The sequence below is a fragment of the Nannobrachium achirus genome (genome assembly GCF_963921795.1).
Source record: "Nannobrachium achirus genome assembly, chromosome: 11".
Taxonomy (NCBI): Eukaryota; Metazoa; Chordata; class Actinopteri; order Myctophiformes; family Myctophidae; genus Nannobrachium; species Nannobrachium achirus.
Genome location: NC_137820.1, coordinates 24260613 through 24286736, shown reverse-complemented (window position 1 = coordinate 24286736; position 26124 = coordinate 24260613). Strand labels below are relative to the sequence as shown.

The window sequence follows — 26124 nt, the reverse complement described above, 5'->3', positions numbered from 1 at the left end:
TGTCGGGAAGAAACCTTGTATTTCCAAGTTTCAAATTTGTACGTTTCTTTACACCCCCGCAATATGTTGGTGTGCCCATGGATTCTTGGGACATGAAAAGTGTGCCCATGCAGAAAAAAGGTTGAGAAACACTGCCTTACGGGTCCACATGGGAGTTAAATGAACACTTAGGACTTTTACTGGGTATGTTTGAAAGGCATGTCAAAGATTGCTGGATGACTCTGTTAGGTCCCAACATTTCCAAAGACTTACCACCCATGCTGTGGCACATCATGATGCTGCTGTTGTGCACAAGATGCTGCGGTGGGTGCAGTTTGGTCACAGTAAAAAAAAAAGAAGAACAGTCCTGGCCACCGCCACCGTCTGCCCGCCCACCAAGTGCTCTGTGTGGTCTTCCATCCAAAAGGCGCGGATCGATAGTTCCTTCCTTCGTTGTTTGCGCGCCCACGCTCAGGTCCGTCTAAAGGGCCGCTGGTTTAACATACACGTAGGCTGCTGCTACCGTTTATAAAAAACAATCTCCCGTTAACAGATCAAAGCTAAGTTGAGGAAAAACAGTGCATAGGATAGAAGTGCTACTGAGGTATCCTGTGTCGCTGGAGAGTCCAGACAGACACAGGGAAGTAAGAAGGAAGGGAGGAAGGGAACCCAGATTAGGGCTGCAACAATCAATTATTTTCTATGCGATTATTCGGTCCACTGCTTTTTTGTTTTCTATATCAACAAATCGACAGAAAGGTTTTGAATTAATTAAAGACTAAATCAATAATAATAAATCGTTGAGTCTGATTACCGACATAATCCCTATTTCTACTTTGTTGTACAACGGCTCACTTTGTCAAATATAGATTAGTTGGATTTCATCGTTGTCGGGTGGAAACCGACAACGTTTTGTCTTTATCATTTTAAAAATGATTTCAAATAGTGACAATAGACGATCTACAAGCACACAACGCCTCACGATGTAGATCGACGAGGCTTGTAGATCTGCTGTTTTCACTAGCTTTGTGCGACAGTCTTGTATGATGAAGCAGGGCTTTACTGTTGCACCCCTAACCCAATCAACAGCAGTTCCCTCTCCTCCGCCCCACTGCTGTGGTGTGTTTGTTCTTCAGACGTAGATCCCCTCTGGGTTGAGGCCGGAGGTCAGAGGGCTGTGGAGGACCCGCAGGTGACCAGGCATTGGGTGCGATGAGACTGGACGTTTCAGGGAGCCGGAGAGGGGAACTAGTTCTGAAGAAGGGAAAAAAAGGAAAATAAATAAATAATCACCACCACAGCGTTGCACAGTTCTCCCTTCATAACCTTATGTTGTTTCTATGTTGTTGATATTGATTGAATACTTTATGTAGTGAAAGGCAAACGGCACAAACACGTACAGTCAAGCACTTGTTCTAAAAGCATTACACCACAAAAGGTCCTTGTGGTTTCAATTGGGGTCCTGTCTCTTTTATAGAATTAAAAAATGCGTTTCAGATTTAAAGAATAATTCTTGATGAGCGGTGTTATGTGAGCTCGGTCCACCAGGTGTCAGTGTTGAGCCACACAGAGTCAACAGACAGTAATGGCCAAAGGGAGGTTATTACAAGGACACTAAACACTAAATCCATTACTTTTCATAATGGAAAACCATTACCATGAGGCCTAATAAAGAGACCTGCAACTGTGAATGATCTAATAGTGGAACACATGGTCATAGAGAAGTCATAAAAATATTTTGGGAAAGATATCTGTAAAGGCTTTGTGAGGAAAATGGAATACGTTGCAGATTGGAGTGTTAGAAATATTAGCAAAGCCAATTTCAGTCTATAAACCATTAAGTAATTTTTCTTTGCACATGCTGCCAGACTGAGCACATTTCTCCTCTCAGTTTCTCTTTGTTATTCGAAAAGTTTCCATCATCCAGCTAGTAGAATGGACATTTCATTTATAGTTTGTTGTACACGTTGCTCGATTGCATAAATTAGGCATTAAATCTGAATATGTATTTTACTGTTATGGGTAATGACAAAACATTGACAGTCTTTGTGTGAACCTGCTATTTGTAAATTGTAAAATCAAATGACATCAATAGCTTGACTAGTACAACTGTTAGTGAATAGAAACCTATGTTTATTTGCCATTATGCCGTTTTATTTTTGACATATTGGCAATGGAACTGGACTTGATGACTTGGAGGACTTGATGAGATTTTGATAAGCAGAATACTGTAGTCAGGGGAAGGGGGTACTTGGCTTCACAAATCAGTATAAGGGGGGGTACTGCAGCCAAACAAGTTTGAGAACCACTGCCGTAGAGTATTTAGACAGCTTTCCCAGTGGTCAGTGTCCTGAGCCACAGCTGTCTGAGACGGTCACCTCTAATCCGACAGGTCTGTGGTCCACGCGCCTGTCAGGCAGAAACTGCTGAGCATGTGGCGGACGGAGAATGAATGAAGGAGGAAGGGAATGACGGACGGAGAGAGAGCTGACTGAATGACGCCGAGGCCGCCCGTATCCAGGCAGCGGTTGGCATGGAGACCATAAGTACCACTGGAAGGGGGCGGGACAGACACTATACTCGTTCAACTATCTTCTCTCACCCTACACCCCCCCCCCCCCCCCCCCCCACCCCCCACACCTTACTGAGTCATAGTCTCTCTGCAGGGCTGTTGGGCCACAAGGCAGGAAAAAAATAACTTGAAAAGCTTTGGTGGAACTGGTGCATCGGACTAATGCACAGAAAAAGAAGATCAAGCGAGTCAAATTGCGTGAGTGGCAAGGAGTGCAAATAGCCTCTTATGCCTCTTACAAACTGGCTAGTGTTTTTACCACTTAAAAGCCTACATATTCCAAGATACACAATTTATCTTCTCCCCACTCCTCCTTTTCCCCCCTAAACCGAAATCTCTTCAGCAGAAATAGCTGATTCATACATATGAGCCATTATGTAGATATGTAGGACACCATATAGGCCCTCTACTACTGCAGTCTGCAGCACGGTGTCTGTGGTACCTGTGACTTTACACAGACTATATTACATCATTTAACTCCAAGAGTATACCAAGCTATTCGGTAATGATTTTCTTCGATACAAAAACATGGGTATACGCAGACATTGGTATAGTGAATGAAGGTGCAATTTAGAATTGCACTTTCCTGGGGTTATATAGAAAATATACACCCTACTTAGCACTTATTATACACCCTACCTAGTGCTTACAATGAAATGAGGAAACCTCGGTCTGTCGTTCTGTCCTCACTCATCTTTCTCCTCCGTGGCTTGAGCAATCGATCTGAACTTGCACACGGGCATTGACCATTGGCATATGAAGAGTGATCAAGCACAAATAAACATGCAAATAAACAGCCAAATTTAAGCTGTTTATTTGCATTTTTGCCACGGCCTATGGACCCTGTTGTCACAGCTGCGGTCCCCACAGACTATAGAATCTGTTGCCACGGTAGTGGTCCCATAACCCAGCCGGACGGTGGGTGGACCTTAGCTTCGAAGCTACACACACACACAATGCCAGAGAGAACGTCAGCAGAGAGAGCTGGCTCAGCGCTGAAAAGTTGTACTTTGATTTAAACGCATGGCATGCAGCACAGCACATCGAGCGAGGCTGTTGCTGCAGTCTATGTTATGTGATTGTGCAAAACAAAGAGCAGAAACTAGTCGCAGTCCCATAGCCTGGACGGAACGTTGGTTGACTTTCTGTGCTCCAGAGAGAATGCCGGCAGGGAGAGAGAGAGAGCTCAATTGTACAAAGTTATAGTCACAGTTGTGGTCCTAAAGTATGTAGTAAAACAGTGGTTCTCAACCTGTGGGTCGGGATCCCAAGGGGGTTTCCAAATTATTTTGGGGGGGTGACGGGGGTCCCAGATGATTAACTTAATGTGCAACATTGTTTTCTCACTCAACAGTAAACAAACCAACATAAAGTTTAAGTGTATAGAGGGTATCTGTACATTTCTTACGTGACAATTTAAGGACTTTAATACCTCTAAAATGGCAAATTAAACATTGGCCAAATTGTCAAATATTAAAGGCAGAAATTGTGAAAATAGCAGAGCTACATGCTCACAACGCCTCACAACGATCTACAGTACATGCGTTGTGAGCATGTAGATCGGTTATTTTCACAATAGAACCGTGTCGTGTCGCCTCAACTCTTAGTGCTCGTCAGGGTGGGGGGGGGGGGGGGGGGGGGGGGGGGGGGGGTTAAAATATGATTATTTTGGGGGTCGCAGGCTGAGAAGGTTGAGAACCACTGTAGTAAAATACAAGCACAACATAAACATTTGCCTAACAACAGTGATTCGCGCTGATGTCAACCATAGCCTAGATTTGTGCTGACGTCGGGCATGTCCATATTTGGAATCCAGGTGCACAGACAAGCACACACCGCCACAGACAACTTGAACTTTATATAGACATAAAGAAATGTGTATAATAAATTAGCAACATAAGATATGTATATGGAACTGTGCTTCTCAAATGTTATCAAGTCAGGGATTTGGCCACGGACCTCTATCTGAAAATATTTTGCGCCAGGGAGCCTCAAGCAAGATTTCGTCGTTAAAACGTAAGAAAAAGATTGTGAGCTTGTAGATCCACTTTGAGTACCACCGTTATAGAATGTACAGTTTAGTATTTCACCTTCCGTGAATTATTGTGGTCGATGTCGGGTGGAAACCCCGTATCTCCAAGTTTCAAATGTGTACGTTCTTTCGCACAGTAAAGCTGGTTGCACACTGCTGCGTTGTGTGCTTGTAGATCGGCTATTTTCACTAAAATGATAAATGCAAAACGAATGGTTTTGGACATGGACAAGGTTTTCACCCGACAACGACGATATATGTCAATAATAAAAAAAAAACGTTTAAAAAGACATTACCTATGGTGTGACTAGCGTGGGTGCTGTCCTCCTCGGTGGGTTCGGCGGGCAGCACTGTGACCTTGGTGCCAGTCTGCTGGATGAATTGCTGCAGGTTCACCTGCCTCAGCTCCTTGGTCAGTTGTTCCAAGTCATACTGCATGTCCTTCACACAGACAGGAGCCATTACGGATCAGCAGAACCAACAACACCCGACTGCAGACTTAACCCGTTTAGACCGGGAACGCATTATTACTTTAGCCATTATTTTATGCTTTTAGTGAAAAATAGCAGATATACAAGCTCACAGTGCGGCACCGAGTGCGCTGTGAGCTTGTATATCCAGGTCTAAATGGGTTGTAGAAAAGGGATTTACATAGTAAAATCCTCAGTGTATAAATGCATAAATGAATGCAACACAGGATTTGACTGTGTACTTGCATTGTTGTGAATTATGTAACAGAGTATTGGTTTGTTAAAGCTGCGTTGTTTTGTGTACTGTGCATGTGGCTTGTTCTGTTTTTATTTTTTCATCTTCTTTTTCATCAAGCATCATGAACTTGGCTTCGCACTCTCTCTCTCTCACAAACTCACATTTAGTGAGTGTCATTTTTAGTGCCACTAAAAATAAATGCTGTTGTGAGATGATAAAGACTTTGTTTTTAAATACATATTTAATGTACAACCGCCTCATATTATGTGACTAGGTAGCTATTGCCCATGCGGTTCATTCGATGCAAGCTATGGTGCATTAGCTTTAAAGTTACAATCCTGGAATTACTTTATTGAATAGAACTTTATTTTTGAACCTGAATCTGTATAGTCGGCTGTGTTAACATAACATAACTAGCACATATGCAGTGGTTGGAGTTGGACTCGCTTCTCTTCCAATTGGAAAATTTAGATCCTGTTGTCGTCGGGTAGGACAACTACTGATTGACCATATCAATAAAAAAGGTATTTAAAGTAAAGTACTGTATGGACTGTTAAACATGTATGACACAGTCCTCTTTCTTGTTGGTGTAAATATATGCAAAAGTGTTGAGTATCAGTCAAAATATTCCAGTCAGTCTTCCCTCTGTTATTAACCTTGGGTGTTGAAAGGTTGTTTTTTGCCATGGTTATTAAAAACTGATTTTATTGACAGTGATGCATGCAGCACACAGAAGGACATACAGGAAACACAAGGGCAAATCAAAATGGAAGATGGGAAAATCAATGGAGGCACAAAGTGATCATTTCTTTTGGGTCTTATTGATTTTTCCCTGCGTGGACAGGTAGTCTTGACCTTTAAGATTAAATATCACATTAAAATAGCTGCTTGCTACAGTTTATAACCATGTTCCCAAAGTCACGTGAGAGCAGCATGATCGTCACTATATCATTATTTGAGATAAAAGAAAATACATCTGGAATTTATAATACTTTTAGGCTGTAAAATTATGAGGAAAACCTGTGTGTGTGCATCAGGGACAAAAAGCATTTTTTTGTACAACTACAAAGGTGACAGGTGCGTAGGAGAAGACCAACGTAATGAAAGGAAAAACTCCAGTCTTCAAAAGCAAGAAGACTATTTAATGGGAATAATCTTAAAATAACCTTATGAAAGTCTAATAAACCGAAACGTTGTTGTATTCCCATTAAAAGGATGTCAACTTGAAGACAGTGTGCACCTTTTCTTCTACCCCAGATTTGAACCTGGTTCCCTGCACAAGTGCTGACATTTTTACTGCCTGCTTTCTAAAGGGGACAAATTGAATCTTGACCTTCAAGTAAAGATTCATGTCAGATCCTGTGTCCAGGTGAGTCATGACCTTTGACACGATCTAAATGTCTCAATAGAAGAACAGGGAGACAAAATACAACCACACCAATTGTAAAAGTTATATTGCATTAACATACATAGTGCCACTTTATTGTATACTATGGGCAAGGGAAAGACTCATCAGCATGAAAAATCGAATTTGTGGTTTATAATTTTCATATTCATCCTGGTGTATTCTTCCCAGGTCGCACTGGGAGATACACTCTGATAGACCGTGGCTGTTTGAAATTGTCCATTTAAAAAGATTTGTGTAAAAAAGCACTGCAGATGCCATAGCACCCCAAATCACAACTGACGTCGGAAACTTCCCACTGGACTTCAAGCAACTCTGACTTAAGAAGGTTGACATTTCTCTATTATAAATCCTTGTTTTGAGCGGTCTAGTGTAATATTGTAAAATTTTGAAATGTGGACTTTTGATATTCATGATGAGCTGTATGACATAAAAACCCAAATGTTTCAAAAAAAAAAAGAAAAAAAAAAGGTTTGGAATAATTCACTGAATGTTCAATGTGTGTATCTAAAATATATGAAAGTTTCAAGAAAATTTACTTTTACACATATTTTTTTAGATGGATCTGTATATCATCAGTAAAGTCTGGAACCAAACTGACACATATGGAAACATTTGGTTCCATCTGTACACTCACAGAGTTAAATCAACACAGTGTGCAGGTGTGTCCGTCCGCTCACGTGCATGTGTGTGCGCTCGCGTGCATGTGTGTGGGCAGGGGTGTCGCACCAAATTCTGGGCCCTGGGTACAAGGATTCACTGCAGGCCCCCCATGAATGTTCTTCATAGGGGGAGGGTGTTTAACCCATTTAGACTGGGAACGTAATATTATGCATTTTTTTGTGCTTTAACTATTGAAAAATAGCAGATATACAAGCTCACAGCACGGCACCGAGACGACCGAGTGCCGCGCTGCGAGCTTGTAGATCTGCTATTTTTGAAAATCATTAAATTTGAATTTGAATGAGTCTTTGAATATTTCAAATCCTTCTAAGATTTTCCAAAAAAACTATGTTTCTATGTCAGTGGTGCTCAAACCTTTTCATGTGAAGGACCCCCAACATGATAGGCTATGTATTTGGCCACGGACCGCCATCTCAAAATATTTAGTTCCAGGGACCCCACCAGAAGCAAAATTTGAGTTACACATGTTTGTTTAAAAAATACATACCGATTTGCACACATTTTCACGACTTTTCAAAATAGCAGATCTACAAGCTCGGAACCACGCTGTGAGCACTGCTATTTATAGCTAAAGTATAAAATAATCAAGGCCCCCTCCACCTTGGGCCCTAGTAACTCAGTCCCCCCCCCCCCCCCCCCCCCCCTCCCCTCCCTTGTGACGCCCCTGTGTGTGTCACCTGCAATCTCTTGCTACTATGTCCCAGTGATCGGTCCACTGCTCTGCAGCTGCTCTCCAGCTGGACGGCCTGTCTCTCCTGGGCTTTGAGCTCTGCTTTCACTCGGAGGACCTGGGCTCTGGCCTCTGCCTCGCTCACCCACTGGGTCTCCTGCCTCTCCCTCTGGAGCCGCTCCTCCTGCAGGCCTGCCTCCACGCCCTGCCAAGAGACGCAGAGCAGAACAGCATCTATCAACTATCTGTCATTTGGTTTGTGTGTGACAACAAGCATAGCGTCGTTGTCGGGTGAAAACCTTGTACGTCCCGAACCATTCCTTTTCTTCCTTTTTCGTGTCGATATTGCGACATAGCATCTGTTCGACAGTCGACACGGCCCGGGTGAATGTTAACCTGGTGAAAAGCTAACCAGCCGACGTGGGTGAATGTTAACCTCTATGCCTAAACCTAACCCAAAACCTAACCTCAGTAACCGTGACGCGGTTGAGTAGCTAACCTACCAACGCTGGTTGTCGAAAGAATGACACATCCCCTTGTATTTATCATTTTAAAAACAATCTATTCTATCGCACATCGCGAGGCGTTGAGTGCTTGTAGATCTGCGTTTTGTGATGACGTTTTATGATGAAGCAGGGCTTTACTTTACAAAAAAACATTACAAATTTGAAACTTGGAGATACGAGGTATTCTGCCCGACAGTGACGATAGACAGGCCTCCAGTACCTGCTCGTCGTCTCCTCTTATCTAATTCACATTCTGTGACACACAAGTCACTGCAAGACATTGTTATGGTTGCAGATGGCTAGATGTAAGCTGAAGACCTAGTTCTACTCATTTTAATCTTTTAACAAACTTTTAGTTTAAAAAAAGCAAGATGGGTGGGGAGCAAGCAGGGTCCAGGGATGGAGGAGAAATTGGTTAGAAAGGGGTACTGTTACTGTACAGTAGCGTTAGCACGAATACAAACTAAGCAATTAGTTGGTAATAATCAAAGATGGTAAATTTGCATTGCTAGCCTACAGTATGTCTTGTATTGAATACTTTAATATATAATTCATTTCCAAAATTTTAGAAAAGGTAAAGCACAAAACACTAAGTTGGGGAAAATATGTAACTGTTCAATCCCTATACACATGACCATATTAGGTTTGCTAGTGTAGATAGATGCCACTTCTATTTTAGTGATTATAATTGTGAGGAATAATCCTCAACTGTCACTGCAACCATCAGCATGCAAGACCATTCCTTTGTTGATATTGAAATTGAAATGCTGATTGCAGAGGGTTCCGGATGTTTTTTTGTTTGTATTTGTATTATTTACGATTAACATTTTTAGTATTTATGATATACAGTTATCTCTCCAGATAATTACCTCCCTAATAAAGATTCAGTCACTGTTATATTTTTAATTTTTATCAGGGATGGGGGTGCTTAAGTCTAGCAACACTCTTGGTAAAAGTATGCTTCCCATACAGGAGTAATGTTGTTACTCATGGCCTTGCAGCCATCAATAAACCAAATGTGGTATCCTGTGTTTACATGAATCCATGCCCTCCACAGATTAAATTCTACAGACAATGCTCATCCTGAACACCAGAAATAACAGTTTTACAAAAATAAAATCTATCATAAGTGAGGAACTTTTCTAAGAAATTCTACTAAAGTACACTTTAAAGCAGGGGTTTTCAAAGTGGGTGACGGGGCACCCTGGGGTGCCGTGACGGCAGTCCAGGGTTGCCGCAAGATAATTTGATAATATTTGGAATTCATTTGGACACTTGAATCTCAACGTTTTCCTCGCAACATAATCATCATAATTCATCACACAAGACTGCCGCACAAAACTAGTGAAAACAGCCAATCTACAAGCACACAACGCCTCGCGATGCGAGGCGTTGTGTGCTTGTAGATCTGCTGTTTTCACTAGTTTAGTACATTTTATAGATGATAAATACAAAACGAAAGGTTTCCACCCGGCAACGACGATATATAAATATAAGGTGCTGGAAGTGAAAATTATAATGTAGGGGTGCCTCGGATTAAAACAATATTTATGGGTTAGATCTGATCTCACGCCAAAGAGCCTTCGAGCTAAAATAACAAAATGAACTCAACAAACAGACAAACCGCACACCTGCACCAGCGCTATCTTCTCCTCCATCTCCAGCTCGCAGCCCTGCAGGCGTCCATGCAGCTCCTGCAGTCTCTCCTCCAGCTGTCTCTCGCTCTCCAGCTCAATCTGCAGCTCGCTGGCCCAGAACTCCTCCTCCTCCATCTCCACCTCGTTCTTCCGCAGACGTCTCTCCAGCCGAAGGATCTCCTCCATCAGACCTCCTCCGCCTCCGCCCGCGTCCCCTCCGCCTCGTCCAGCGCGTATCTCTCCCCAGGCCTGCAGCTCCGCCTCGTAATCCTCCAGCCTCTTCTCCAGCACGTTGAGGGTCTCTCTCTGCAGGCCCACCAGCCTGACCAGGTCCTCCATGCGACAGGCCCACATAGTGGGCGACGCGGGCATCGTGGGCGCCGCCGCCGCGTGGTGATGGCTGCCGCCGTTAGCCAGGACGAGCCTCCGTTTTGCCTCGGCCTCGCCGATCCTACCTCCGCTCAGGATGTCTCGGAGGCCCCGCGGCCCTCCGGTGAAGGTGAGGGACTTGCGTCGGGGCTCGCGGCGACGGAGGGAGTGGTCGCTGGGGTGCCGGAGCTTGGCGAGCGGCGGGAGGCTCTGCCGATGCAGTCCGCGCTCGGGGCCCCTCATGGGGGGGCCCTCTGACGGGGGCCGCTCAGTCAGGGAAGGGCCGGTGCGGTGCAGTATGAGCTGCACGTCGCCCGCATATTGTCCCCAGGTGTTGAGAGAAGCCACGGGGCTCTCGTGCGGGGCCAGGTGGCGCTCCGTGTCCCGCCATTTCTCCACCAGAGTGTATCTCCCAGTGCGACCTGGAAAGAACACATCAGGATAAATATGAACATTATAGACAACACATTCTAATTTCATTCTGATTTTATGGGTAACGATTTTTTTTGGAAAGAATCCAAAATGCAGCCCATACTTTGAAGAATTATGAGAATTATGGACAGAAAGACTTGTTGCCACTTCTTTGTACAAACACAGGATTTGAAGTACCCAACTGGTACCGGATGCCTCATTGTCAGACATCTTGTACATTTTCCCTAAAGACAAAATGAGAGGCAGGAGAGGAAGGGGCTCAGTGGCTCTGATTTCTCCGCTTGGCAAGAAGAAGGATGAGTCAGACTTTCCCTCCTCCTGCCCTACGCTTTGTGGGATGTGATGTCAATTCAGTCTGCTCCACTGCTCCCTTTACTGCATACGCAATAGGGCTTTAGATTCTAAGCACCGAAGGCAGCGTCTGACAACGACCTTCTCTTTTTTTGGTTATATACACAGTATGCAGATTTTTGAGTTGTAAATAGCGTTTAATGGAGGTCAGCTGACTCAGACACTATAAACGTATTTAAGAGGAAATGCAATCTTGGTGAGTGATTCCAGGCCAACATGTCAGTAGCATGTGTGATGATCAAAACAGAACCAACCAATTACAGAGAGCAGGGGAATGAACAGTCACACTCCGTCACTCCGTCTGATTGGCCAGGAGTCACCGGTGACACGCTGAAAAAGGAATTTTGTGCCCATGTGATAGAGTAGAGTAGTTTTTTTTTGGTAGACGGGGGTGTTTTTCGTTCCTGTCAAAAACAAATAGACCGTTTGTCAGCCTTCTGATTGGTCCCTGAGACTCCCTGACTGGCCAACCAGAAAAAAACATTCACTTTTTGCTATCGGGGGTGGAGTTTGTGCAGTGGAGAATATTGAATGTGGCTTTCAACAACTGTCCGCAGTGCGCGACACGGAGATCGGCCGGTACGGTGATAGCGACGGCAAGCGTCAAGCGATCTCGCTCATCATAACGAATAAGCTTCAACAAACTAGTTCACATGTACCTTATCAATGGTCTAAGAGTCACGATTGGGTACATATAATTTAAATGGGCAGAATTACGAAAAGCCAGCCTATTATGTGAGGAGAAACATTCTCTCTGTCCTCTTCCTAGTACCCAAGATGCAATGCGCTTCTCTTTCTATCTCTGATCCAGAGGATTAAACTAATTAAAACATTTATTTTTCGGGGGAAAACGACTGTTTTGCTATGTAATTACTGTACCTTTTTCTTCCCTTTTTATTAATATCACGTAGATGTGTTTTTTGTGGTACTTTATATAGCTGTAATGAGGCTATGAAGGGAAAAAAAATCCCATCCACTACCACTATAAAATAATCTGCAAAGAGGATTCTGTCCCACTGGGATTAAACAAATTAAAACATATATTTTCGGGTAAACCCCCTGTTTTGCAATGTAACTACTGTACCTTTGTCTTCCCTTTTTATTAATATCACCTAGGTGTTTTTCCTTTGGTACTTTATATAGCTGTAATGAGGCTATGAAGGGAAAAAAAAATCCCATCCACTTCCACTATAAAAACAATCTGCCCAGGGTTAATGTCCCATCATAGTAACAGGGCAGAATGGGGCGGGATTTGCAAAAGGGTTTATTGTTTGGGGTTTTCACTGTTTGTTATTGACAGGGACCAAAAACAGCCCTGTCTACCAAAACGAACCAAAAACAGCCCTGTCTACCAAAACGAATCTCTCACGACAAGATGTATTAATTTATTTTTATTCTTTTTACCGAATGGGTTCCCAGATTGACCAAAACAAACGGTGAAAACACCAAAATACAGCAAGAGGGCAATGTGTTTCTGTAATGTAAACACCACCACATTTACTTCAGTGGCTGATGACTGCTGGTATAGAGGGAAATGATTGGTGTAAACACATGGCTAAGTCACATACTACGCCTTTAAAGTATTTAGGTAGGACACTGATTCGCAACGCAAATGATAGAAAGAACATATTGCATATTGCAGAAGCAAGCATGCTTCTCTCAACACACAAGATAAACAGGATACAGGATATACAGTAAAATTATACAAAGTAAAATCGGTTTATTATAGATTCGCCATGTTGGTGATCAGACAATAGATCCATTCATTTTGGTCCATTATTACTGAAAATAACACAGTATTCCATTTCAGCACAAAGCTGCACTGGTTTACATCAGTGGTTCTCAACCTTTTCAGGCCGTGACCCCCAAAATAATCATATTATAACTGGGGACCCGCACGCCCCGACGAGCACTAAGAGTTGAGGCATTACATTTTGTATAACAGTTCTATTGTGAAAATAGCAGATCTACATGGCATGCTCACCACGCCTCGGTTATTTTCACAATTAGGAGGCAGACATTTTCACAATTTCTGCCTCTAATATTAGACAACAATGTTTAATTTGTTATTTTAGAGGTATTAAAAAGTCCTTAAATTGTCACTTTAGAAATGTGCAGATACCCTCTGTACACTCAAACTTTATGTTGGTTTGTTTACTGTTGAGTGAGAAAACAATGTTCCACATTAAAGTTAATCATCTGGGGACCCCCCAAAATAATTTGGGGACCCCCATGGGGGTCCCCACCCACAGGTTGAGAACCACTGGTCTAACGTGACAGCTCGAGTCTCCAGAGTGCTGCATGCAGCTTCCTCACAGAGGATGAACTTACCGATTGCCTGGGCCAGAGCGATCACCACTTCCTGGCAGGTGGTTGCCTCGGTGACCCCGCACACGACCCTTTGGACCCCATCCACCCAGACTTTGAGCTCCATGGCGGGTCAGGTGCGAGGTGACCGGCAGTCACGGTGGGTTGGCCCCGTCATTCCTGGAGGCTCCGGTGGTGCCGGGGCAGATGGGGCCCCCTCTTGATTAGCAGATGAGGAGGAGCACTGGGAAAACAGGAAAAGAGCTGGTCAGGAAGGGCATGATGTGCTCCCGAGGAGAGAGTTTACATGGCTCGTTTGGCCAAGGCCAATGTGATGATCGTCTTTATAAACAATTATACAGACGGTCCCGCATTGATGCCTACTGGTAAATACAATGCCTACTACAAATACTAGCAGCCAAAACAGGAACCGGTCGGTTTATTGCAAGGTATGGCTTGAAAACAAGCCCAAGCTGGACAAAATGTACAGTGGGGAAATACTAAAAATATAACTTTTGTTGGAGAAAAGAGGATGGTTCAAAACAGTCGGGAATAAATTGGACATGCCAGGACCAGCTGGCCATGGTTTCTCTGTCTGTGCGAAGAATAGGCGCACGCGCGTGTGTGTGAGTGCGCGTGCGTGTGTGTACGGGGGTGGCAGGAAGAGTCTGCCAACAACATTCCCCAGCCAGGTTCCTGCTTTTGTAAGCAGAAACGCAAGGAAACGGTGACGAGAGAAGCAGGAAAGTTGAGTTATGTGAAATAGAGAGGAAGAGAAGTGAGTGAAAAAGAGGGGGCAGGAGAGGTAAAAAGAAGGGGGGAAAAAAAGGGAGAGACGAGAACAGGAAGTGGTCACAACAAAGGGGCGGGGACTGCATTGGCCTTGCTTTTGATGTCTGGTTTATTTATTTTGTTCTGTTGCAGATGCTTCTGGAAACTCAAAAGAAAGTTATTTCATAACCAAGAGACCATAATGTTGTGACCATGCTATATAGACATACAGTACGGTATAGAGCTGATTATTTATTAATCACTTAAAGGGCCATTTCACCTCTGAGACAACCAAATCTTGTTTTATTGTTGTTTGGGACACAAACACAATCCTGTGTTTCCTTTTTGAGTTCAATCTGTGTTTTTAGATATTTTAGTATTTCAAGTGCTCTCATGATGCATTTTGCATCATAAGAGCACTTGCTCTTGCTCTGAAAGTTGTTATAGAAGTAAGGGAAACACGTGACGCCGGGATGCGCCATTGACCGGCCATGACGCTCACCATGGATGCCAAAACTCACACTGGAAGTACGATAAAAATACATGGCAGTGAATGGAGCAGACTAGACCAGCTCATGAACAAACACTATTTATGAACGACTGAGACCTTTGTCATAATAGGTTCAGGCATATAAAAGAAGACAGTTTCTTTTCTAATCACTTGCTTTTCGATGTGCACAGTACATCATTTTATTGAGGATCTAAACAGCGGCTGATATCGTTTCTGTCTCGTAGTATCGACAGGAAACGGTGGACAGTATCGCGATACTTGGCATGTTCAGAAACATACTTTGTGCTCTTTAGATACACAGTGCACACATCGAAAATCAACACAGCAGTGAAAATTGTGACAGGTCTTCTTTTATTTTCCGAATTTGCCGGTTGGAATCACGTGATAGAGAAAATTATGTCGGTGTCCCTTCCTCCAAATATTCCTTGACTACATGACTGCAGGTAACTACAGGTGTGTAGTTTCAATCAATGCCAACCCCCATAGCCAAAGATCTACCCCCCCCCCCCCCCTGTCTGTGGAATGACACCAAAGCATTATGGTCATTGTAGTAAGTCAAGTCCAGTCAAACCCTAGTAAAAAACACAGACTTTTTCTGGCCATAGGGTGCAAATATCAAATTTTCCTACTGTTATCTACTACAAATACTATTACCATTGAGTCACTGCAAATTCTTCTATTATATAATTTGTGCAACAAGAATATTCACTATTTTGGCAAGTTTTACATGTAATAGGATGCCCAAAATATATACGCCAGGTTGAAAGTGGTTATGGAAAACATATACTGGGAGACCTGCTTCAGTTGTAACAAAAGGTTTAAAAGAAAATAACGATAATCCTGGGTAAAACACAATGCAGTGTAGAAGCTTTTGCAGTGCAGTAATGAATCACAATGCAGTGTGGAAGCTCTTGCAGTGCAGAAACTGAATGCAGTCGGTATAGAACTCTTGCAGTGCTGTAATTCTTGCACAGTAACATTCAACTTCATCGCAGCAGCAGCAGCAGGTCACCCCCCCCCCCCCCCCCCAATCCCACCTGGAACAAAGAATGAATGGACGCTTTTGTGAGAGCAGATAACCAATGTGGGCAAAGAAATAGATGACCCAGCAACCTTCGGTGCAGTCTCACTAGCACAGAAACACAAAGATTATCGACACAGCTACAGCTGTGTGCGTGTGTGTGTGTGTGTGTGTGTGTGTGTGTGTGTGTGTGTGTGTGTGTGTGTGTGTGTGTGTGTGTGTGTGTGTGTGAAAACAAACTAATTTAATTTCAACATTCCACGTGCACTATTGGGAGCAATGGCCTCTGCCCAGATATGCAAAACCTCCTAGGGGGCTAACCTTCACACTACGGTGCTGAGGCAGGAGGTCTTAATGATGTCCACTTAACCCCCCTCCCTATCCACATTCTCAATGTCATCCTCCACAGCCCAGCATGTCCTGTGATGCACCGAAGGATTTGCTAAATAGTGTAGATGGAGGAACATTAATAAGCAAGAGCTCCAAGCGAGACACTTCGGAGCCAAAGCAGAACCCAGGCTTCTATTCCAGAGAACGACCTGTCCATTTCACAGTTATGCACGTATGGATTATTTATACCAGCATTTGTTTATCCGAGTGCGTCTATATGTCTAATGCAAAGCGAAATCCCTAGTGTTTAGTGGAGTTATAGACAAACACTGCAGATTTTATTGTGAGTATGGTCTGACCTACGAAACGCACACACCTGGGTGTGTGACCGTGTGTGTGTATAAAATTATAATATATAATATATACACACACACCTACAGTAAAGCATACACACAGTCGTCCTTCACACAGCTTGCCCTTAAATGGCAGTAAGGGCTGCTGAGGGATGGAAGGGAGACGACGAGTCACACACTCCGGGAGATTTTTCTGCAGTGACCCGAAACACAGTCACCATTTTGTTAACCTTTTTTTTTTTGGGACTATTGGACTATGGGAAGAATAGCCGGGCCTGGATGGGCTCTGAATGATGCAAAACAGACACAGCAGATCAGCCAAGAGGAAGGTTGGGGGGTGGAGGTGGGGCCTTATATAAATGATACTGCATCACACTGCATTACTGGAGGACCTCAGGCTATCAGGATAATACAGGCCAGGAGGTATAAAACCAGTAAGACTCCCTAATCGGGAGATAAGCGACCGTTGGTCGCTTATCTCCATAAATAGGCCAAAAAGTAGTTTGTGCAAAATCGTCCTGATGGTGGCGCTAGATGGGACAGATGCGTTGTGATTACATGACTGTAGAGATACTGTGTACTGGTGTGCATGATTTTAGGGCAAAATCTGTAGGAGCAGGGTGACTGTAGAGATACTGTGTAGTGGTTTGTGTGATTTTAGGGCAACAGGCAGATCTTGATAGTGGACCCAGGTCTGTTTATTTAAGCATGGAGGCTCATCCTTCCTGGACTCCCTGGTGTGAAGGGGTGTGTGTGTGTGTGTGTGTGTGTGTGTGTGTGTGTGTGTGTGTGTGTGTGTGTGTGTGTGTGTGTGTGTGTGTGTGTGTGTGTGTGTGTGTGTGTGTGTGTGAGAGAGAGGACAGTGGCAACATTCCTTGCCACTTGGCAGGTCACACATTATGTTTGAGAGAGAGTGTGTGTGTGTGTGTGTGTGTGTGTGTGTGTGTGTGTGTGTGTGTGACACAGAGAGAGCAGCCCCGTTGGGGTGGTCATTTGGTCATTTTTGCACATTTGGTAATTTTTTACACCTGGGGGTCCCCCAGGGACCTGGGGGTCCCCGAAACTCCGGGGGTCCTTGGAGGTTGTAGTTTGGCAGGCAAGGAGTGTGTGTGCAAAATCTGGCATGGATCGGGGCAACGGTTGCAGAGATATGAGCAGGGCAAAAGTGTGACGTGTGACGTGTGACAGAGGGAGTGACGGAGGGAGTGACGGAGGGACAGCCGGTGGAGGTTTGGATAGTGTGCAAGTAACTGCGACCTACGGTCGCAATAACAATAAAAAACTAAACCAAAACATGTCAATGTGCAAAAACAGGAATCAGAATCATCTTTGTCACATCAGGTTTACAGGTGTGTAACAGTTGGTGAAATTCGAACTTGTGCAAGCTCCATCATTTTTATTGTTTCCAGAAAGAGAAAGAAAAAGAACAAGTATAGTTTCTGCTGGGCCTTTTACCTCACGTGTGTGTCCTACTTGAGCTCTAACCCTTTCCACAGCAGCTCCATCGATGAAGACGGGCACATGCTTGGCCTCCTGAAGTCCACGATCAGCTCCTCCTTGGTCTTGTCGACGTTGAGGGTGAGGCTGTTCTCCTCGCACCAGAGTGCCAGTAAATTGATATCATCTCTGTAGCAGACTCGTCGTTGTTGATAATGCGACCCATCACGCAGCATATTTCAGGATGATGAGGAGTTGTGTGTGGCTGTGCAGTCATGCGTATACAGTGAGTAGAGGAGAGGGCTCAGCACGCATCTTTGGGGTGCTCCAGTGACAGTGCTGAGGGTCAAGGTGTCAAGACGTGATGCTGCCCATTCTCACCACCTGGTGTCGATTCGATAGGAAGTCTATTAGTCTATCCAGGCGCACATGCTTGGGTGTAGCTCTACATCTCTGAACTTTGTGTCAAGTCTTGCTGGGACAATGGTGTTGAAAGCCGAGCTGTAGTCCACAAACAACATTCGCACATACTTGTCCTTCAGCTTCTTGTCATCCATGTGCGACAGGACGGTTTGGAGAGCCGTGGCAATTGCATCGTTTGTGGATCTGTTTTAACGGTATGAAAACTGCCACAGAGGCAGGTAGTATGGAGCAGATGAATTCTCTCACCAGCTTTTATTGGGGTGAGACCGACAGGTCTCCAGTCATTCAGACATGTCACACAGGATTTCTTGGGGATGGGTACAGTGGTGGACATTCTGAAGCCTGGGAGATGGAGAGGCTGAAATGTTTGCAAAAACTCCCGCTGTTCTGCGCCATACCGCGGTACCGCACTGTCAAGCCACCATTTCTGGTTGGGTACAGGGGTAGATCTTTGTAGGAACTGTCATTGATGCACTTACTGAGTCTAAGAACTTGTTGACATTGTTCCCAGCCACCTCATTAAACATTTCACAGTCTGGTCAACACAGGATTCCAGAATCCTCCTCTGACCAGATTCGGACCTCCTTCTCAACGACCGGGACTCTATTAAGCCTCTTCTTGTAGGCCAGAATCAGTTGGATGGAGCAGTGGTCACGTTTCCAAGAGGTGGGCACCTGGACGGCGAAGAGTTTTGTATCCATCTTGGAAAGATATGTCAACCAGTATACTGCAACTGTGTGACATGTTGGTAAAATGTAGCACTCTGTGTGTGATGATTCTCCTGGTCACCAATAGTTCTGTGTGATTCCTTCAGTGCTGTGTCTTTGCCGGCCCCTGGTCTAATATAGACAGCAAAGTTAATCACCAAACTGAATTCAAAGGGAATCCAGAACGGATGACAACCAATCACAATATATTCCAGGTGAACACAGACTGTCCAGTATTCTTACATATGTACACCAGGAATGGTTAATCGTGGCACAGACTCCCCCTCCTCTCCACATACCACTGTTTACATTCCGGTTCAGTCTATATACTGTGAAGGCAGTTGGTGTTACGGAGGCATCAGATGCCATCATGCTAGCTCTGTTAAAACACGTAAAAAACTAACAAGACCCTGTTCAGGAGTCACTGAAGGCTCTTAAAGGCAACCTTTGACACTTATTAAGATTAACCCAATAAACAAAAACACCAGCAGATCCTATCCATTGTGTCTAAATGATGATGCAGGTCATTGCGAGCACAGTGGTATGAGAGCGTGGCAGAGAGCCATAGCTTGCTGTGCCAACTCCTCTCCTGATCTGGTGTAGCTTATTGTATGCCAGAAAGTGTTCTGTAAAATGGGGAAGTGCTGAAAATCGTTGAGTATTCTATTTTGTCTGAAAGATATTGAAATGCAAATAGATCCTTTAAACCCAAATGACATCAGAGTGAAGGCAGTACATTTAAAATTTGTTTCAATTTGAGCTTGGTAGGGCAGAGTTTATTATTCCAGGCCCCACCAGGATGATGACTGTTTCTCTAAGCAGTGAGGTTCCACAACAACAATGAGCAACTTGGCTGCTGTCTGGGGAGACTCAGGACTACTGGTGAAGCTGTTCCTGTCATCCAGAGCCAAAGAACCAAGCCTCCAGGAGCCCAGTGCGTTGGCAGGGACAGGGCGCTGTAAACAACCTACCATATGCTCCTCTGGGGCATTTTACACATAGGTGAACACACAGATCCCGTACGCGCATGCATACACATGCACGAACACACACACACAGCAGTATTCTTCTTGTGAGAAAAGTGGTATTATTAGTGGAACTGTGAGAAGTGTGTGCAAAATTATTTTCATTATGCTTTTTTTCCCCTTCTTATTCTTACAGTTTGTGAATTGTCTTTATGTATTATCTTTTTCTCATCCATGTTGAGGAGCATCAGGTGTAGGCAATTGTGACAATAAAAACATTGAAGTTGCTGCACGCTTTGTTGAAATATTTTCCTTGAATAAAATAATTTATAGTCTCAGCTACATAAAACTCCCCTAGTGCTTAGTGAAGGCTTTCTCTGCTGTGAACTGGCAGGATCACCATGTTGTTTTCCAAACAAATGGCCATTTGAAGAGAACACAATGGGCATTTATTACATTAAAAGAAAAACAAAGTGAGGCTTTCTCAGGAGAATGCCCCCATGGGGAATCACTGGACGATTATCTAGCAGGAAAAGACTAATGTTCGAACCACTACCTCCATAAATAGATGTTGTTACCCCCTGGATCATCTTGCAAAATGCTGACCATTGTTCACTCAGGTGTGACACAACAGAATAGATACGGTAAGCAACTGGCAAGACTGGGCTGGGGATGGATATGAGTTTCTTCATATTTACATCCTCCATGTATTTTTACAATCAATACACCTCCATCATGTTGAGTATGCCTGACTACAAACAAATGTATGCATAATACAAGTTAGAGGGGGAGTGAGGAGGAATGCCAGAAAAGTCAACCTCTTTCAAAGTCGACCCCAAACTCGTTTCCCAACGGGTCTGAGGCCTTAGCTAGATGCAGAATAGACAAAAATCAAATATTTGCTTCTGGGGGTCCCTGGAACAAAATATTTTGTGATGGGGGTCCGTAGCCAAATACATATCATTCTGGGGGTCCTTCACATGACAAAGTTTGAGAAACACTGATGGCCACATAAGTTTTTTTCAGAAAATTGTTATGATTTAGAAGACATTTGTAGAATGTGCCTATCAGTGGTTAAGGACCCCCAAAATGTATTTTTGGCCGTGGACCCCCATCTCAAAATAGTTTGTTCCACGGATGGACCCCTATTGCAAACTTTTTTGTTCCAGGGACCCCCAGAAGCACAGATTTGATTTTAGTCTAATCTGCATCTAGTTTAAGGCCACAGACCCGTTGGGAAACGAGTCTGGGTCGACTTTGAAAGAGGTCGACTTATCTGGCTACCGTGAGGAGAAAGAGAGGAAATGTTTTTTGGTGACTAATCTTTCCTTACATTGTAGAGAGATGCATTACAAATAGAAAATTCTAAATGAACTATTACTTAAATCTTTCACACATCAAACCTTAAAATATATCTGTTATGTAAACACAGCTCAAATGTTGGGCACTGAAAGCTGTACAACACTTAACACAACGTGAAGCATCCAAGATAAAGAAAGATTGTGACACGCACAACTATCAGTGAGTGCCCCTCTCAAACTGAATAAGAAGGGGGACTTTTTACAGACTTGTGGATGCCTGGAGTGCTGCACTGCTTCTTAAAGCCCCCCTTGTCTATTTCCATCCAAAATGTTAATTCAAATTGCACTTCCTGTGGAGTAACATGTAATTACTAGCAATTTATACTCTGCTGTAATTGGTACCAGACCTCTTGTGAAATACATCTATGTCAGCAGCCAAAGACAGACGCTAGTTTATTGTCGTGGTGGTAGCTTGGTGGTGGTGTTGGTGGTGGTAACGCTCTTGGAACAAACTACAGAATTATTTCTCTCTCTCTTTCCTCCATCAACTGTTGTCCCAACTCCCTACACAAGAACCTATAGGGTAATCGGTGGGCCTCCGGCACCTAGAGGCTGTTGAGGTAGGGGCCTATACCATAAAGGCTCATTTACTTATATAAAATATATATACGGTATATATATATTTTTTTTTAAATAATTCAACAGTAGTATAAATTAGCCTTAACACGAAACAGGCAGGTATGTTGGACCCCTGTGGTTGATCTTACAGGGGGGCTATGGTGGTTGAGCTGACAGTGCACTTGAGGTAGGAAGGTAGAAACCACAGATCTATTTCTCAGCGTGGCAGTCATAGCTGCGGTGTCAAGTGGCACCACGTCGCGCAGCTACATGGCAGAGCTCTGGAAAAAGGTCTATAGAAGTTCCTCAGACAGTCTAGCCTGTGTATGCCTTTCTCAAGTAGTGTTAATGTTCCAGGGCATGGCAGTGGCTATAATCACCACAGATGGGCCTTGATCCTGTAGTGTGGAAACTGATAACATCCAGGGGACGCATTCCTGGCCAGTGAGAAGGCAATGGGCTGTGACTTGAAGATAAGGACGTTATGGTTCCCGCACCCTCCGATCCTCTAGGGCTCTTGCTTAATTCATACTTCGTCGTACGACGGTGTCACACTCACCAAACTAAATCGTGTTTGTTAAAGTGTTACTCTGAATTTGGTATTCAGTGTGTTTCCAAAGTTACTAATAAATGAATTAGTAGGCTAAATATTTTTTCAATGTCTGAATACCACTGAAAAAGTACCAGCATGTCCTGTGGTAATCTAATGAATTCCATTGTGTAATCAAAGCATGCCTCTGTTTTTTTTTTACAATGACAGCATCCTCTCGGGACATCTGTGCCTTAATTACATTCGCCTCCACACAATGACAAAGACCTACTACATAATTGCTAATGATTGGCAAATTAAAGTTGTCATTTTATGACCACCCTGAACTATTGTAGTGAAAGTGACAATGGAAACTGCTACTGAGCCCTTCAACACATCTCATCTGCCCTGAATGCATGGCCCTGAGGGTCCCCAAATAAAACACAGAGGGCAGAGGAGTGCCTGCAGACAGCCCAGCACTTGCTCGCGTTTTTAGGCAACCTCTCAATCTGAAGATCTGGATGCTCAGGATTAAATCCATGTCCAGTCACACTACTTCAGGCAGCACCATCATCGACGGCCTCTTATAAACTCTGCAGTGGCCCCTGGAGCCAGCCTCACTCAGTCTGGCTGATGTTAAACTATTAGACTCCGGAGCAGACTCCCCCAGTCGGGAGGTCAGTGCTGGCAGGATCCCGAACATCTGGACGGCACGTTTAGCCAGCAATAATGCCGCCTTTGTTCCCCTGCCATATTCGCTCGCTCACAAGCCAGCTTTGAAGAGCCAACAGGATCGGGCAGCAGCCTCCTGCAGCAGTGCAGAGGCACCACTTAATGGGCCAGAGGCCTCTGGCCACAGGCCTGGACATGACATTAGTTTGTTGGACACCAATCTACTGGTCACTAAACAGTGTTTCATTAAAGATAGACATCCAATATGTTTTACAGCAGCTGGGACTCCAGTTGTCAACTGAATGAAGCTTTTTGAAGTATTTCCAGGGCAAGTTTTCTGAGGTCTCCATTATGTAAGCACAGCAGTTTGCACTGGTTTATAGTATGCATAGTACAAGCATGATATCAGGTCTTTTTCAGTGCGAATGTGAATAATGTTGGTTTCCAAACAGCCAGTACCCCTGTGTAATATTAAAAGAGTATTGGGTATAATAATGTAGACCTTATTAAAGACAGTGAGACATTTGACCAATTTTTTTTAAAGACTCATGAATAAATCTGGCTACAGGTTGACCCTCCTTCACCTTGCATAGTTTGAGTATCAGAGAGGTAGCCTAGTTCAGAGGAGTTGGAGCTATCCAACAATTCATTAAGCAGAAAGATGAAGGCTAAAGTGTGAAAACGAAAAGCAGCAATTCATGATCGTCGATGTGAGATTCAAACCAAAAGGCAATAGGACATCACATACATCTATATAAGCAACATGTTTAGAATGTTTACGTATCATCAGGCTCAGCCTTTCAAAACATAACGGTACGGCAGATTGATACGCTTTTATTATTAGCCTACGTCTTGTTTGGTTGATGGCGAGTGGAGCAGGCAACAGAAATGGCGATAATAGGTTATTATAACGTTAGTGGTTTCCGTTAGCCCAAGTTAACTGCTCTAGCAGCAACAATGTTTCCGTTATCTCGGAATTATGATCACAACTAATAAATGTGCAACATAGTGTCTTACCTTTACGACCTTTATGTTACCGCTGCCGTCGGATCAGATGCAACTCACTCTATACTACCTATCCGAAGTGAACTTAAAGGAAATCTCACATAAAGGCAAAAATGTCCTTCTTCAGCTTTGCCCCGAGAAAAAAACAGTTAAACGAATTGCGGCAAAGTAACGTTGGACCGTAGAACGAGAACAAAGGACAAACTACGTAAAGAAAAGAAGTGGGAAAAACGATAATCGTTTTCTTTGGTCCGCTCGCTGAAAGTTTGTGTCTTGTCCTGGCTCTGTGCGCTAGTCGTTGCGGTCGGACCAATAAGCTGCGGAAAATGACCCTCTCCCCCTTTCATTACTCTGCTAGTAAATACATTGCATCGGAACTAGGACAGCGCAAGGCATTGTGGACTATTTTAAAGCTGCATTACACTGAGAGGGTCGGACGAGAAGGAGCCAAGGAGGCTTCGTCTAGAGGAGTTATATACAGCTCTCCCGGGACTCAAGTCTTTGTCCTGGAGTGACACTTTGGTAAACAAAGGGACATCGTTTCTATTGGTGTAGTCAGTGAAAGTTTGTTTTCTTCTTCAGTGAAGTAATCCAAGGGGAGAGGAATAGAGCAGACAAACAGAAAACCGACGACGACAATGCTCCAAATAATTTGATTTCACGAAATGTTTTACAGAAAGTTCATAAGATGCATATAGCCTACCTATAAAAGTTGCATCCTTACAACTTCTTGTCACTTGAAAAATATGCACAGGGAACAAACCAATTGGTCAGATTTGTAAAAGATTAACAAGATTTGAAGATCTCAATGCAACCCATTGCACTTTCTTGTGGTTTAAATCCTTTTATTAGACCTTGTATCTGAACTGTACTGTCCTGTAGGCCTACTATTCCTAAGCAAACTATAGCACTCAAGTTATTCAATCAATCAATCATTCAACAAGACTAAGAGTCTAAAAGCCTGATAGTGGCCCCTAAAGGCCATGCTACTTCTTGCGCCCAACTGGACCAAGGCCATGGGATCCCAGGAGAGTATAGGCTAAGCATAAAACATAGATATAATCAGATTCACTGAAAAGATCATCATGGCAATCCAAAAGTACAAGATTAAAGGTGGTTGCACACTGCTGCGTTTTTCGTTGCGAAATGCGTTTTTCAGGGTAAGGAGAGAGAGAGAGATAGAGAGAGCAAGGGACCGGGTGGTGCGCGAAACGGGCGGCAGTGTGCAAACGTGACTGACATAAAACACAGCAGCGTGCAACCACCTTTAGATGTCTTATTTGGGACAAATAAAACTGATTCTGATATCAAGGTGAGTGACAGAACAGTCTGGAGCAAAGCGGCAGGGAATCTTCGTGAGCGGGTAGCAGAGCATCAAAACAGCCTTGTATTGATTGATTGATTGATTTAAGACTATTAGAAGTTTGCGTAGGAAAAGGTACAGTTTCATGACAGTACAGTTCACTACAATTAAGGTCAACTAAAAGGATACACCCAAAAGGCTTTTTTCAATTAAGGTCCCTTTTTTGTAATATATAACATTGAATGACAGACAGATAGAACACAGTACTATGCAGATAAAAAAAAAAAATCGAACCTCTGTTCGAAGTGGAGCTGTGTGTGTGTGTGTGTGTGTGTGTGTGTGTGTGTGTGTGTGTCTGGCCTGGCCTGAACAACAGCGCCCTCGTGTGGTCACAAAAGGTTACTGCAGGCTACATACCCGGAGACAGACAGACAGACAAACAGACAAACAGACAGACAGACAGACAGACCCACACACACGGCCACGTATAGGGAGCTCCACACAGCTCCAAAAAAAAAGGCTTTGT

General features: G+C 43.8%; 1 protein-coding gene across 2 annotated transcripts; it reads right to left on the bottom strand.

Annotated features, from left to right (window-relative positions):
* Positions 1 to 24603, bottom strand: rassf8a (Ras association domain family member 8a). 2 transcript variants are annotated; one of them, XM_080737475.1, is made up of 6 exons: positions 24308 to 24603; positions 13677 to 13896; positions 10188 to 10984; positions 8058 to 8255; positions 4880 to 5024; positions 1 to 1233 (listed from the first exon to the last, which is right to left on the bottom strand). In XM_080737475.1, the coding sequence occupies exons 2-6, from the start codon at positions 13777 to 13779 to the stop codon at positions 1112 to 1114; spliced, it is 1365 nt and encodes a 454-aa protein (XP_080593601.1). In that variant the 5' UTR covers positions 13780 to 13896; positions 24308 to 24603; the 3' UTR covers positions 1 to 1111. The 2 variants fall into 2 exon arrangements, with proteins under 2 accessions (XP_080593601.1, XP_080593602.1); XM_080737476.1 differs by having other exon boundaries at positions 4880 to 5015.
* Between the last annotated feature and the right edge of the window lie 1521 nt (positions 24604 to 26124).

What these genes read in the sequence shown, in the direction of transcription:
- rassf8a (XM_080737475.1), bottom strand. Translation starts at nt 13,779, where the DNA reads ATGGAGCTCAAAGTCTGGGTGGATGGGGTCCAAAGGGTCGTGTGCGGG. An exon ending in AGAAGATAGCGCTGGTGCAG is followed by an intron (nt 8,256 to 10,187) that starts GTGTGCGGTTTG and finishes GTCTCTTGGCAG; the next exon opens with GGCGTGGAGGCAGGCCTGCA. An exon ending in CCACGCTAGTCACACCATAG is followed by an intron (nt 1,234 to 4,879) that starts GTAATGTCTTTT and finishes TCCCTTCTTCAG; the next exon opens with AACTAGTTCCCCTCTCCGGC.